Source organism: Salmo trutta, chromosome 15, assembly GCF_901001165.1.
Source record: "Salmo trutta chromosome 15, fSalTru1.1, whole genome shotgun sequence".
Taxonomy (NCBI): domain Eukaryota; kingdom Metazoa; phylum Chordata; class Actinopteri; order Salmoniformes; family Salmonidae; genus Salmo; species Salmo trutta.
Window position 1 is genome coordinate 54,302,261 of NC_042971.1, and position 16,021 is coordinate 54,318,281.

Here is a 16,021-nt window from a genome sequence, read left to right on the forward strand (position 1 = left end):
ACTCTGGGATTGCTGAGCTATATGGACATGATCGTATCCGGCCTCTAGTTCGCTATGCTGTATCCTTCTGATTATAGGCCTAGTTTTAATGCTGGATTTATTCTTCTCTGGAAGTATGACTTTCCACCCTTCACTCTGTCACCGTTGTAGGTTAATTGTGGTAAGTATTAGTCCTCCTGCAACAAGCCAGTTTCAATAGGCTAATCAAGTTCATGATCTTTTTCCAGTCATGTTTTGTAGAGCTGAGCGGTTAACTGATTATGGACAGGACACGTAGTTAAACAAACCCTTAGAGTGATCAAGATCTGTAAGATCTTCATAATGTGTTGTATATTAGTTCAAGTGGGTTCAGAGTTCCATTTTGAGATAGGACATAACACCATTAAAATTACCAAACTTGGCTGCTTTTCCCACTATACCAAGTTATAATTTTTTTGCTAAATTAGTCCGTTTTTTGCATTTGTGGATGTAGGCCTACAGCTAACAATGTATTGCTACTGTATGTCTTTGGGTTGGTTGCCTGTGAAAAGGCTAAAGATTAAGATGCATATATGACTATGAGGAGACCTTATCTGAAAGGATGGGAGATGATGTCCATAGGAGAAAAAGTGCTTAAGGATAGCAATGTCATTGGTTGACTGAAGAGTAGAGTACACTGAGAACAATATCAAGTCTAAAGAAAAGTGTCCCTCCCTTCAGGGCAAAGTCACTGATGCCCTCAAGGGGCCAGTTCTTAGAAAGCCATTGGTGGCATGCTCTTTAGGAACATAAAGACTTAGGGTCCAACCTACAATACAGTACTGGATAAAAAAAAGATATATATTAAACTTTCTCCCCAATTTCGTGGTATCCATTTGGTAGTTACAGTTTTGTCCCATTGCTGCAACTCCCGTACGGACTCGGGAGAGGCGAAGGTCGAGAGCCGTGTGTCCTCCGAAACACGACTCAGCCAAGCTGCACTGCCAGCTGCACCAATGTGTCAGAGAAAACATTGTACACCTGGCGACTGTCACCGTGCAGGCGCCCGGCTCGCCACAGAGTGCGATGGGACAAGGACATACCGGCCGGCCAAGCCCTCCCCTAACCTGGACGACGCTGGGCCAATTGTGCGCCGCCCCATAGGTCTCCCGGGTCGTGGCCGGCTGCGACAGCCTGGATCGAACCAGGATCTCTAGTGGCACAGCTAGCACTGATGATGTGCCTTAGTCCACTGCGCCACTCGGGAGGCCTATAGCTTCATTCTTGTGTATTTTATTCCTCTTGCGTTACCATTATTTTAAATAATGGTTTTTAAACTGCATCGTTGTGAAGGGCTCATAAGCAAGCATTTCACGGTAAAGTCTGAACCAGTTGTATTCGGCTCATGTGACAAATTAAATTTGATTTGGTTTTTGATGGTACATCAAAGCCGGTGGATGGATGTTTCTCCTCTCTGTTCCACCCTGTCCATCAGGCAGCATGACAAACCACCGGTTCCTTGTCTCTGGAATGGGATGGTGGGGGGGTTGAGGCAAACATTCTATTTTGCACTGCAGTGAGTCAGGTTTGGCTTGACTTTTTTCAGGTGTGAAATGGACTAACTTTGTTTTTGTAGCTTAAATGTTTTTGTTTCTAAACTAAAAGAACATTGCTGTTCTTTCCTTTGGAAGTGTGTTTGTGTGCACCTAGATGTTGTTCAGTGCTCTTATTTGCGGTTGTGTGTTTACAAACAATACATTAAAACCTATTGCTTTTCCTGTATATCAGGAGGTGCTGAAACACATACAGGGAAGCATTGAAGAAGACTCTACCGATTCATCCGGACAAATCGATCTCCTAGAAAGACTGAAAGGTACGCATCACACATGGGGTGACAGAATTAGCTGACTGAAATCCGTTCTATTAAATAAACCTCAACTCTGATATTCCTTCCTCCGGTAGAAATTAGCCTGGATCCTAACACTTACCCAGGGGTGAAGCTGAGACCTCAGCCGTCTTCCATGCAGGGTTCAGGCTCTGGGCGTTCAGGGGACAGCAGCCCCAGCCCCATTGGTTCCTTGGGCTCCCACCCCAAGAGAGGGCTGTCCAATGGGGGCAGAGACAGCGCTGGCTACCTGGATGAGCTGGAGAAGGAGAGGTGAGCTCCTGCTTGCATTATCTTGTATTTTCACATTAGTTTGTCTTTGTTGAGTAATGTAGGCTATACTTAGTCTCCATCCCAAAGGACACCCTATTCCCTACATAGTGCCGTACCAGAGCCCTTTCAGGCTATATAGCAAATAGGGTACCATGTGGGATGCATCCACTTTGATTTACTGCTGCAATATTAATTGATGAGTGGTTTGCGCCTCTCCCGGCCAAATCACATTATGAGTGCAATGGTGCAGTGTGAGGGCTTCCATCACACAGTACATCATGCAAACATTGTTAGGTTGCAAAGTGTATTCCTGGCATTAGTCACAGACAGGATGCATTAGGCGGTCGTATTCAGGGACACCTACCCTGTTTTATTCTGGTATGCTGTATGTGTTTTTGTCTTAGGTCTTTGATTAGAGTTTATTTGGTCTGACTTCGGTCAGTTTAAAAATAAATAAAAAGGTTTTACAATTGATTGGTGCGATTGTGTCTGTCCTGTCAGGTCCTTATTGATGGCGGAGCTGGAGAAAGAGGAGAAGAAGAAGGATCAGTATTACGCACAGCTGCAGAACCTCACCAAGAGGATCGACAGCCTACCACTGACTGAGAATGTAAGTGTTTATTTGTCGTTCAGCATTATGCCGTGTGTTGGGATGGAGTATAGTGACTTATAGATACTCCCAAAATACCATAACTGACAGTATGCAGTTATCCTCTCTGCATTATTAAATATTCAACATTTCGTCAAGCCTGATGTCTGTTGATCCTGTTTGCGGTTGCAGCAATTCTCCCTGCAGACGGATATGACCCGTAGGCAACTGGAGTACGAGGCGAGGCAGATCAGAGCCGCCATGGAGAAACAGCTGGGAACCTGCCAGGATATGGAGAAGAGGGCACAGGTCAGGGATGAGATTAATTTGGGGTGGCAGGTAGCCTAGTGGTTAGAGCGTTGGGCCAGTAACCGAAAGGTTGCTGGATCGAATCCCTGAGCTGACAAGGTAAAAATCTGTTGTTCTGCCCCTGTATAAGGCAGTTAACCCACTGTTCCCCGGTAGGCCGTCATTGTAAATCATTTTTTCTTAACTGGTTAAATAAAGGTTAAAATAAAATGATGAATGCATACAGTGAAATGAAAGGGAGAGCAGGTAGAGCAATTACATGTATGGGATGAGTCATTGATTAGGAAACATACACACAGGAAGAACAGAATGGTCAGTAAGGATACTGATTAAGTAGGATGATATGTAGGCAGTTGAGGAGGTAGAACATTTAGTAAATTGACTTAGAATGACAAAATTCTACAACATCATTCTGCATCTACGAATGCTTTAATTTAGTCAGTGTTATATCCAACAGCATGTCCAGTCTCCTCAACTAACCGGTTACCCCACACACTGACTCTGTGCCGGTACCCCCTGTATATAGTCTCGCTATTGTTGTTTTACTGCTGTTATTTAACTACTTGTTACTTTCATCTCGTGTCCGCATTTTTTTTAAACTGCATTGTTGGTTGGGGGCTTGTAAGTAGGCAATTCACTGTAAGGTCTACACCTGTTGTATTCGGCACATGTAACTAATAAAATTTGATTTGGTAATTGTAATATCCGGGTTATCATCCTCTGAGTGATTGCTTCCTGTAAATGTCCTGCTGTGTTTCAGGTGAGGGTGACTCGTATTCAGCAGATAGAGAAGGACATACTGAAGATCCAACAGCATGTCCAGTCTCCACCTGCAGAACCAGAGGTATGTGATACTCACCCCAGCCTCAGATGTAATACACTAGAATGTACCTCTAGGCCTTGTTCTAGCCAGAATAGAGAAAGTATTGCCGAAACAATAGAGGTACAGAATATCTCACTGTAAATATATTTAGGGCTGGTTTCCCGGACGCATTATTCCTGTTCAAAATGACTACAATGCCCTTTGATTTGTCTGGGACTAAGCATAATCTGTGTCTGGGAAACCAACCCTAAATGTATTTACAGTAATTTCTGGCAATACTTTCTCTGTATTCTGGCTAATGCCTGGCCTGTGTGGACTTCTCCATTTCAACAGGCATTCTGTGGGAACAGTTTGTTGGCTTTTAGTCATGTAAAGAACCAAAAGCTGCTTACATCTGAGTGTCGTGCCATGTCAGTCAGCCATCACATTCGCTGATATCCATTTAATCCTCGATGTTGTACTGGGTGTGCTAACTGCACCATTCCCCTTTCTATGCAATGGGGATTGATGCGTAGCCTCCATCCCTGCGTTACATGGACAAGTGTACAATAATGCTTTGTTACTGATCCGATATATGGTGATTTTATCTGAACTGAACACTGTCCTCTCTCATCCAATCATTTTGCAGTGTTCTTCTCCTCTAAACAGGAGCATCATTTATTTACAGCGGCTCCTAAGAACACTAGAATGCTAGAAGCAACTGTTGTTCCTTCCAGGTTTATAACTTCTGACCCTGATTCCGGGGGGTGAAATCAACCATAGGCGTTCTCCTGTCCTCTCTCCTTGTGTTAAATATTAAAAAGAGCGCTATTGAATGAATGACGAATTACTTTTTATTTTCGTGTAAAATCGCCAGTTGGCAACCCATCCCTTATGGGATTAATTGACACGCATTACAATAGTTCAGATAATTTAGTGATAATTCTTCTTCCGGTGTTCTCTGCAGTGCGCATCGCATAAAGAGGGGAAAAAAATATATCAATACATAATAATAGTAAATAAGAAAATCAAAACAAATTATATCCCTAGAGCAGTAAACATACATGCATACAGTCGTGGCCAAAAGTTTTGAGAATGACACAAATATTAATTTTCAGTCTGCTGCCTCAGTTTGTATGATGGCAATTTGCATATACTCCAGAATGTTATGAAGAGTAATCAGATGAATTGCAATTAATTGCAAAGTCCCTCTTTGCCGTGCAAATAAACTGAATCCCCCAAAAACATATCCACTGCATTTCAGCCCTGCCACAAAAGGACCAGCTGATATCATGTCAGTGATTCTCTCGTTAACACAGGTGTGAGTGTTGACGAGGACAAGGCTGGAGATCACTGTCTTGCTGATTGAGTTCGAATAACAGACTGGAAGCTTCAAAAGGAGGGTGGTGCTTGGAATCATTGTTCTTCCTCTGTCAACGATGGTTCGCTGCAAGGAAACATGTGCCGTCGTCATTGCTTTGCACAAAAAGGGCTTCACATTTAAGGATATTGCTGCCAGTAAGATTGCACCTAAATCAACCATTTATCGGATCATCAAGAACTTCAAGGAGAGCGGTTCAATTGTTGTGAAGAAGGCTTCAGGGCGCCCAAAAAAGTCCAGCAATTGCCAGGACCGTCTCCTAAAGTTGATTCAACTGCGGGATCGGGGGACCACCAGTACAGAGCTTGCTCAGGAATGGCAGCAGGCAGGTCTGAGTGCATCTGCACGCACAGTGAGGTGAAGACTTTTGGAGAATGTCCTGGTGTCAAGAAGGGCAGCAAAGAAGCCACTTCTCTCCAGGAAAAACATCAGGGACAGACTGATATTCTGCAAAAGGTACAGGGATTGGACTGCTGAGGACTGGGGTAAAGTCATTTTCTCTGATGAATCCCCTTTCCGATTGTTTGGGGCATCAGGAAAAAAGCTTCTCCAGAGAAGACAAGGTGAGTGCTACCATCAGTCCTGTGTCATGCCAACCGTAAAGCATCCTGAGATAATTCATGTGTGGGGTTGCTTCTCAGCTAAGGGAGTGGGCTCACTCACAATTTTGCCTAAGAACACAGCCATGAATAAAGAATTGTACCAACACATCCTCCGAGAGCAACTTCTCCCAACCATCCAGGAACAGTTTTGTGATGAACAATGCCTTTTCCAGCATGATGGAGCACCTTGCCATAAGGCGAAAGTGATAACAAAGTGGCTCGGGGAACAAAACATCGATATTTTGGGTCCATGTCCAGGAAACTCCCCAGACCTTAACCTCCCTGGGCAAGGTGGGATGTTTGCGTCCCACCTAGTCAACAGCCAGTGGAATCGCGTGGCGCGAAATACAAATACCTCAAATGCTATAACTTCAATTTCTCAAACATATTACTATTTTACAGCATTTTAAAGACAAGACTCTCGTTAATCTAACCACACTGTCCGATTTCAAAAAGGCTTTACAACGAAAGCAAAACATTAGATTATGTCAGCAGAGTACCCAGCCAGAAATAATCAGACACCCATTTTTCAAGCTAGCATATAATGTCACATAAACCCAAAACACAGCTAAATGCAGCACTAACCTTTGATGATCTTCATCAGATGACAATCCTAGGACATTATGTTATACAATACATGCATGTCTGTTCAATCAAGTTCATATTTATATCAAAAACCAGCTTTTTACATTAGCATGTGACGTTCAGAACTAGCATACCCCCCGCAAACTTCCGGTGAATTTACTAAATTACTCACGATAAACGTTCACAAAAAACACAACAATTATTTTAAGAATTATAGACACAGAACTCCTTTATGCACTCGCTATGTCCGATTTTAAAATAGCTTTTCGGTGAAGGCACATTTTGCAATATTCTGAGTAGATAGCCCGGCATCACAGGGCTAGCTATTTAGACACCCACCAAGTTTAGCCCTCACCAAAGTCAGAATTACTATTAGAAAAATTGTATTACCTTTGCTGTTCTTCGTCAGAATGCACTCCCAGGACTTCTACTTCAATAACAAATGTTGGTTTGGTTCAAAATAATCCATCGTTATGTTCAAATATCCTCTGTTTTGTTCGTGCGTTCAAGACACTATCTGAAAGGGTAAAGAAGGGTGACGCGCCCGACGCGTTTCGTGACAAAAAAAATCTAAATATTCCATTACCGTACTTGGAAGCATGTCAACCGCTGTTTAAAATCAATTTTTTATGCCATTTTTCTCGTAAAAAAGCGATAATATTCCGACCGGGGAACCGTGTTTTAGTTCAAAGAGAGAGAAAATAAAAACATGGGGTCGCCTCGTGCACGCGCCTCAGTCTCATTGTCCTCTGATAGACCACTTACCAAAGGCGCTAATGTTTTTCAGCCAGGGGCTGCAAAGACATCATTCAGCTTTTTCCCGGGTTCTGAGAGCCTATGGGAGCCGTAGGAAGTGTCACGTTACAGCAAAGATCCTAAATTTTCAACAAAGAGAGTCAAGAAGCCCAAGGAATGGTCAGAGGGCACTTCCTGTACAGAATCTTCTCAGCTTTTTGCCTGCCATATGAGTTCTGTTATACACAGACACCATTCAAACAGTTTTAGAAACTTTAGGGTGTTTTCTATCCAAAGCCAATAATTATATGCATATTCTAGTTTCTGGGCAGTAGTAATAACCAGATTTAAATCGGGTACGTTTTTTATCCGGCCGTGTAAATACTGCCCCCTAGCCCTAACAGGTTAAGAATTATAGCTACAGAACTCCTTTATGCAATCGCGGTGTCAGATTTTAAAATAGCTTTTCGGCAAAAGCACATTTTGCAATATTCTGAGTACATAGCCCGGCCATCACGGCTAGCTAATTTGACACCCACCAAGTTTGGGACAACCTAAACTCAGAATTACTATTCGAAAAATTGGATTACTTTTGCTGTTCTTCGTCAGAATGCACTCCCAGGACTTCTACTTCAACAACAAATGTTGTTTTGGTTCGAAATAATCCATAGTTATATCCAAATACCTCCGTTTTGTTCGTGCGTTCAGGTCACTATCCGAAGGGTGACGTGCCGGTGCATTTCGTGACGACAAATGTCAAAATATTCCATTACCGTACTTCGAAGCATGTCAAACGCTGCTTAAAATACATTTTTATGCTATTTTTCTTGTAAAATAGCGATAATATTCCAACCGGGTGACGTTGTGTTCATTCAAACACTGAAAAGAAAAAAATGGAGTCGTCTCATGCACGTGCGCCTCAGTGTCATTGTTCTCAGAAGGACCACTCACAAAAACCCCTGCTGTTTTTCGCCCAGAGACTGGAGAGCTCTCATTCCACTTTCTGGCGCCTTCCTAGAGCCAATGGAAGCCTTAGAAAATGTCACGTTACAGCAGAGATGCTGTATTTTTGATAGAGATGCCCTAGAAGGAGAACAAATTGTCAGACAGGGCACTTCCTTTATAGAATCTTCTCAGGTTTTGGCCTGCCATATGAGTTCTGTTATACTCAGACACCATTCAAACCGTTTTAGAAACTTTAGATTGTTTTCTATCCAAATTTACTAATTATATGCATATTCTCGTTTCTGGGCAAGAGTAGTAACCAGTTTAAATCGGGTACGTTTTTTTATCCGGCCGTGAAAATACTGCCCCCTATCCCAAACAGGTTAAAGCTTGGTCGCAAATGGGTCTTCCAAATGGACAATGACCTCCAAGCATACTTCCAAAGTTGTGGCAAAATGGCTTAAGGATAAAGTCAGGGTATTGGAGTGGCCATCACAAAGCCCTGACCTCAATCCTGTTGAAATGTTGTTGGCAGAACTGAAAAAGCGTGTGCGAGCAAGGTGGCCTACAAACCTGACTCGGTTACACCAGCTCTGTCAGGAGTAGGCCAAAATTCACTTAACTTACTGTGCGAAGCTTGTGGAAGGCTACTTGAATCGTTTGACCCAATTTTAAAGGCAATGCTACCAAATACTAATTGAGTGTGTTAACTTCTTACCCACTGGGAATGTGATGAAAGAAATAAAAGCTCAAATCATTCTCTCTACTATTATTCTGACATTTCACATTCTTAAAATAAAGTGGTGAACCTAACTGACCTAAAACAGGGAATTTTTACCAGGATTAAATGTCAGGAATTGTGAAACTGAGTTCATATGTTTTTGGCTAAGGTGTATGGAAACTTCTGACTTCAACCGTATACTGAGATCATGTGACACTTAGATTGAACACAGGTGGACTTTGACCTATGAAGGTAATTGGTTGCCCCAGATCTTATTTAGGGGCTTCTTAGCAAGGGGGTGAAGACATGCACGCACCACTTTTCACTTTGTTTTATTTTTTTCGAATTTTTTGAAAGTGATTTTTTTTCATTTCACGTCACCAATTTGGACAATTTTGTCCATTTACATGAAATCCAAATAAAATTCAATTTAAATTACAGGTTGTAATGCAACAAATTAGGCAAAATGCCAAGGGGGATTAATACTTTTGCATGGCACTGTGCATTCATACATACATGTTGAGAAGGCATTTGAACACAATCTGGGACAAAGAGAAGTGACAGTGTGAGACAGACCTGCACACAATCTATATACTCGTCTTATTTTCCATCCAATTTTAATTGAATGAAGGGGGACCTGTTCGACTGCAGCATTAGACACATTAGCTGACCTGATGACTGAGCATGTGTGCAGTCAGTCAACCAGTGACCTACCTTCTGCTCCTGTTTGATGCACAGCCGAGAAGCCATAAGGCCTTGGTGTGTGTGTTCATGCGTCAGTGTGCATGAATACTGTATTCAAGCCAGTGCACTCATGCCTGCATCATGTGAGATGTGTTTGTTTGGTGGCCCATACAGTATGCGTGCTCGTGTGTTTTTGTCTGTTGGTAATTGTGTGTACGCTACTAGGTCTCATGCCCTGCATGTGTGCTGGCTCGCATGCTTTTCCCCCTCTACATGAGTGGATAAATGATTGGACACATTTAATTCCCCCCTCTTCGACTGTCATCCTGCAGGCTGAGCTACAGCTTATGTAGGTCAGGGATGAGGAAGCCTGATGCTCCTGCAGCTGCCCTAGCTAGCCGAGTGACTGAATGCTATATCCATCTCTATCGCCATTAGGGTTGCACATTTTGGGGAATATTCAGAGGTGGAAACTTTCTGTGGGAATTAACAGAAATATATGCAAATTAATATTAATACCATTTAAATGTAGATGTTTTTTGCATGGGATATATTTACCATATATGGAGACAAACATAAACCTTTAACCTTATCATAAGTAGACATAATTGCAAATGATTAAATCCTTCTAATAGAAATAACAATTTAGTTACGAATAGAACTTTAATTGAGTTGACTCTTCACATGGGATGATTTCAATGAACAACAAACGGAATATTGAATGATCCCCAATGATCATCGCATCTCCCCAAAATGTTTTAAACATACATCTGCAAAATGATAGTTTCTAGACTAAAGCTTTGCTCGTCTTCCTCTCAGGCTTCCATGTCTTCTCCCTTGACCTCCTCAATGTCCACCTCTTGAACATCCAAACTCTGAGACCTCATCTTCACTGTCACTTTCCAACCTTGAGGATGGCTTGTTGTCAGGCTCAAAAAGCCTCAAATTTTCCCAGGTGGCCACCAATTTTTCAACCCTTGTATTGGTCAGCCTGGTGTGTGTGTGTGTGTGTGTGTTCCCAAACAAGGACCAGTTGCGCTGATTGTTGGTGGGATTTGGAGGCAACAGGGGAAAGAGCCTCAGATCCACAAAGTCCCTTCTACCAGGTGGCTGATGAGATATGTTGGCACGACTGCCATATTGCATGCCCATCTCAAAGCCCTTGCTTGGAAGTGTACTTCGCCAGACTGCCAAGAACCTTGCCCTCATCCAGGCCAAGGTGGCGAGACACGGTAGTGATGACACCATAGGCCTTGTTGCTCTCTGCACCAGACAGGATGCACTTGCCAGCATACTTGGGGTCCAACATGTATGCTGCGGTGTGTTTGGGCTTCAGGCAGAAGTCTTTTTGATGCATTTCAGAACTGCAGTTCTCTGCTTGGAGCATTAGTAAAGTGGGCAGGGCAGTACGGATTTCTTCTTAATTCTGCAAGCAGAGTCTGAACATCAGACAGGATGGCATTGTCTCCCTCAATCCATGCAATGGCTACTGCTATAGGTTTCAGGCTGCGTACCACTCTCTCCCAAAATCATCATGCAGGAGGATCCTCTTGATGGGGCTGTCCATATCGGTAGACTGTGATCTGGCCATTTCTTGGAGAGACTCTTTCCTGTCCAGAAGACTCAAACATGAGAACTCTACCCCAACGGGTGTTGCTGGGCAGCTTCAATGTGGTGCTCTTATTCTTCTCACTTTGCTTGGTGAGGTAGATTGCTGCTATAACTTGATGACCTTTCATACCTAACCATTTCCTTGGCTCTCTTGTAGAGTGTATCCATTGTTTTCAGTGCCATGATGTCCTTGAGGAGTACATTCAATGCATGAGCAGCATAGCCAATGGGTGTGATGTGAGGGTAGGACTCCACTTTAGACCAAGCAGCCTTCATGTTCGCAGCATTGTCTGTCACCAGTGCAAATTCCTTCTGTGGTCCAAGGTCATTGACTGCCTTCAGCTCATCTGCAATGTAGAGACCGGTGTGTCTGTGCTCTTGTAGAATACTGGTTGAGGGGTGGAGATATAGTTAATTATTCATTAGTTTGCTTTCTCTATGATTTGCTTGACCTTCCCTTGAACTCTGCATCCAGCAAATGAGTATATAAATCATGTCTGGTTGGAGGGGTGTATGCTGGGCAAAGAACATTCAGAAATCTCTTCCAATACACATTGCCTGTGAGCATCAGAGGTGAACCAGTTGCATACACAGCTTGAGCATGACATTCATCAGCATTTCTTTGACTACGTTCTTCCATTGAGTAAAAAAAACTTCTGATTCCAGGAGGACCATGAGCTATGTCTGATTCATCACTTTCACCACAAATAGAAGTAGAGGGAGTTTTGTCAGGTCGCTTGTGAGTGCTGAGGGAACTTTATGCACTTGGCCAGATGATTCTGCATCTTTGTTGCATTCTTCACATATGATTTGGCATAGTATTAGCAAATGTACACAGCTTTTCCTTCTACATTCGCGGCAGTGAAATGTCTCCACGCATCAGATAGTGCCCATGGCATTTTCCTGTAAAGATGAGAAAAAAAAATCGCATACATTTCCATGTACAGATAAATAGTTAAGTAGTTAGATTAAACCTCTCTGGGATATGTGGGACGCCAGCGTCCCACCTCGACAACAGCCAGTGAAATTGCAGGGCGCCAAATTCAAACAGACATCTCAATTAAAATTCCTCAAACATACAAGTATTATACACCATTTTAAAGATAAACTTCTTGTTAATCCAAACATAGTGTCCGATTTCAAAAAGGCTTTACTGCGAAGGATACCATGCAATTATGTTAGGTCAGCGCCTAGTCACAAAAAAATACAGCCATTTTCCAGCCCAAGAGAGGAGTCACAAAAAGCGGAAATAGAGAAAATTAATCACTAACCTTTGATCTTCATCAGATGGCACTCATAGGACTTCATGTTACACAATACATGTATGTTTTGTTCGATAAAGTTCATATCCAAAAATCTGTTTGTTGGCGTGTTATGTTTTGCCTCCAATACATCCGTTGAATTTTCAGAGCCACATCAATTTACAGTACTATACTCATCATAAACTTTGATGAAAGATACAAGTGTTATACATGGGGTTAAAGAAACTTCTCCTTAATGCAACTGCTGTGTCAGATTTCAAAAAAGCTTTGCACACCATGCAATAATCTGATGACAGCGCTCAGCCACCAAAACAAGCCATACAGATACCCGCCATGTTGTGGAGTCAACAAAAGTCAGAAATAGCTTTATAAATATTCACTAACCTTTTGATCTTCATCGGAATGCACTCCCAGGAATCCCAGTTCCACAATAAATGTTTGTTTTGTTAAAGTTCATCTTTATGTCCAAATACCTCCTTTTTGTTTGCGTTTAGTTCACTAATCCAAATGTACAAGGCGCGGGCACTAAGTTCAGACAAAGTCAAAAAAGTTCCATTTCAGTTTGTAGAAACATGTCAAACGATGTATATAATCAATCTTTAGGATGTTTTTTATCAGAAATCTTCAATAATATTCCAACCGGACAATTCCTTTGTCTTTAGAAAGGAAAGGGAACGGAGCTCGCGCTCACGGCCGCACACGATCAACAACTAAAGGCTTTCAGTTGAGCCATCTACTGTGAGTGCTCTCAGATTTCCCACTTCCTGGTTGGATTTTTCTCAGGTTTTTGTCTGCCCTATGAGTTCTGCTATACTCAGACATCATTCAAACAGTTTTAGAAACTTCAGGGTTTTCTATCCAAATCCACTAATAATATGCATTTCCTAGCTTCTGGGCCTGAGTAGCAGGTAGTTTACTCTGGGCACGCTTTTCATCCGGACGTGAAAATACTGCCCACTATCAAAGTTAAACAACTCCTTTGTAAGATACATGTTTTAAAATGAAACGTATATGGAAATGGGTGAATTAACACTCCTCAGTTAGCAGGCTCATGCAAGCTAAAACCCACATGGTAGCATAAACTAACTAGCAGAAATGGTTAACAAGTTAAACACTTTGCTGTAGGCTATTTACTAGTTTACATTTTTTGTTTGTGTCATATAAAATATATTCACCCCACCCAGTATTGTAATAAAAACTTATCAGAAAAGTTACCGGAAAGCTTCCGACCCTTTGCAACCGTAGTCACCATTGCTTGGTTATTCTGAGTTTTTCACTCCCACTCTCGACCTCTCTTGCCATCACTCCCTGTCTCCCTCGCCCACTCTCTCTCACTCCCCCTCATTCTGTCTTGCACTCTCTCTCTCTCCCTTCCTTCCAGTCTCTCCTCCTGCTGTTTTCTATTTCCTCTTTTTTAATGGATTCTGCCTCTTCTTCCCTTCCTTCCAGGTGACTGGTTCTGCATCCTCTCTCTTTTTGTTGACTCGTTCCTCTCATCTCTCATTTAGCCTGCTACATGAATGGTTCACTCCTCTGGAGGTCTGACCCTTCTTTCTCTCTTTCTTTTCCTCATGCAGAGCAAGCATGACCCGGCTGCCCAGGATGAGGGAGGCCATGCTTCAGGGGACAGTGGTGGGCCTAGCGCTGGGTGTTCTCAGGTAAGACTCACCTTCCATACCTGATCCAAGACAATTGGCGTGTTTGAAGGGATCATTTTTAAATCATTATGAGTAGCATATTGGAATGCAATGTGATTTGTAGACTGTGATTCTGCATAGTTTGACTGCAATGTAGTCCATCTCAAACTAACACAGTGCTTGCACCCCCTTGAGATTCGAAGTTAACGTTTGACGGATTCATTTTCTTCCTTTGGTCCTATAATGCTCCAGAAAATATCTTCCGCCATTGGACTGACTGGTAATGTTGGTTAGGAGAGTTCGGCTGAGCTGTCGTGAGCTGCCTTTTTTTGCCGTGCTTAGTGCCTTGACTTTCCATTTAATGCTAATGATTCGTCTCTTACTCCAGAGTAGGTTTTATCCCTGAGGCTTGCGATTTAAACTGTTGGATTCATATTTTAATGACTTTTAAAATGTAATGTAGTCTGACTTCCCTCGATTCTTAGCAGAATGAATGAGGTTGCTGGGAATGTTCTATGGGAAAAAAACTGTCACACTGTGTGACACACTAATGACTTTTATGAGAAAGGCAAAGATGTTATACTGTAGGAAATTGCTAGCAAGCAATATGATTACATTTTAATTTAAAAAAAAGCTTTTTAAAAGTTTAACTAAATAAATGTTTCTCATCTAGGGTTCCAGCTCTCGCCTGGATCAGGACTCTGCCAGTGAAATGAGTTTGGGTGGGGGTAGTTACTCTGTGCCCCGCAGACTGACCAGTCACTTGGGCACCAAGGTATTCAGAGATTCTACTGACACTCAGGTTGATGTAGTATGACTGTTCTCATCAAACGACCCGCTTCATAATAAACCACATGAGCTCTGTCTGTATGCCCAAACCAAAAATGTGAAATGTTATCTAGTTTAAAAATGTAATAGAAATTTTTTAAACAGGGTAGCTCACATAAATTAGATTGCATCCTAAGTGGGACAATTTGATCCATTTCGATATAAGTAATTGACCTATGTATCATCAGGGTGTGTCTTCAAAGTAGTTTTTCTCACGGTCGGCCCTCTAACCCTATAGGTGGAGATGGTCTACTCCCTTCTTTCCATGCTTGGGACCCATGATAAAGATGACATGTCTCGTACTCTGCTGGCCATGTCCAGCTCACAGGACAGCTGCATCGCCATGCGCCAGTCGGGCTGTCTTCCCTTACTCATCCAACTCCTCCATGGCAACGACAAGGTTTGTAATGTTTTTGTTTGGTAACTTTGTCTTATTCTTTATCATTGGTCTAGGTGTTATTTATTTAGTCGAGGACCACTTTGGAAAGGAGTGTTTTAATTAATACTTTCAAGTGAAACTTTCGCGTTATTTGTAATTCAGTTTGTACATAATGTTTCTGCTACCGTATCTTACTTACTGCTACCGTATTTTAACTTAATACATAAATAAAATCTATTTAGTCTCAAATAAATAATGAAACATGCTCAATTTGGTTTAAATAATGCAAAACAGTGTTGGAGAAGAAAGTAAAAGTGCAATATGTGCCATGTAAAAAAGCTAACGTTTTAGTTCCTTGCTCAGAACATAAGAACATATGAAAGCTGGTGGTTCAATATTCCCAGTTAAGAAGTTTTAGGTTGTAGTTATTATAGGAATTATGACGCTTCGACTATTTCTCTCTATACCTTTCACTATTGGATGTTCTAATAGGCACTTTAGTATTGCCAGCCTAATCTCAGGTTGATAGGCTTGAAGTCATAAACAGCGCTATGAAGCAAGCATTGCTAAGAGCTGCTGGCAAATGCAGTAAAGTTTGAAGGAACGCTTACGAGCCTGCTGCCGCCTACCACCACACAGTCAGACTGCTCTATCAAATCATAGACTTAATTATAATAAACACAGAAATATGAGCCGTTGGTCATTAATATGGTCAAATCCAGAAACTATCATTTCGAAAACAAAACCTTTATTCTTTCAGTGAAATACTGTTACGTTGCACAACCATCAAAATTATGTAAAATTCTGGCAAATTAGTTAAACTAGCCAGGCGGCC

General features: G+C 42.0%; 1 protein-coding gene across 5 annotated transcripts in view; it reads left to right on the forward strand.

Moving 5' to 3' along the window:
- LOC115149367 (adenomatous polyposis coli protein) overlaps positions 1-16,021 on the forward strand; it is a 49,781-nt gene that overhangs the window by 19,982 nt on the left and 13,778 nt on the right. For all 5 annotated transcript variants that reach the window (XM_029692175.1, XM_029692180.1, XM_029692178.1 and 2 more), the window contains 8 exons: positions 1,747-1,831; positions 1,921-2,116; positions 2,618-2,726; positions 2,898-3,014; positions 3,775-3,858; positions 13,920-14,000; positions 14,653-14,754; positions 15,046-15,207. In XM_029692175.1, the coding sequence (XP_029548035.1) occupies positions 1,747-1,831; positions 1,921-2,116; positions 2,618-2,726; positions 2,898-3,014; positions 3,775-3,858; positions 13,920-14,000; positions 14,653-14,754; positions 15,046-15,207 (936 nt within the window). The remainder of the gene's footprint in view (positions 1-1,746; positions 1,832-1,920; positions 2,117-2,617; positions 2,727-2,897; positions 3,015-3,774; positions 3,859-13,919; positions 14,001-14,652; positions 14,755-15,045; positions 15,208-16,021) is intronic.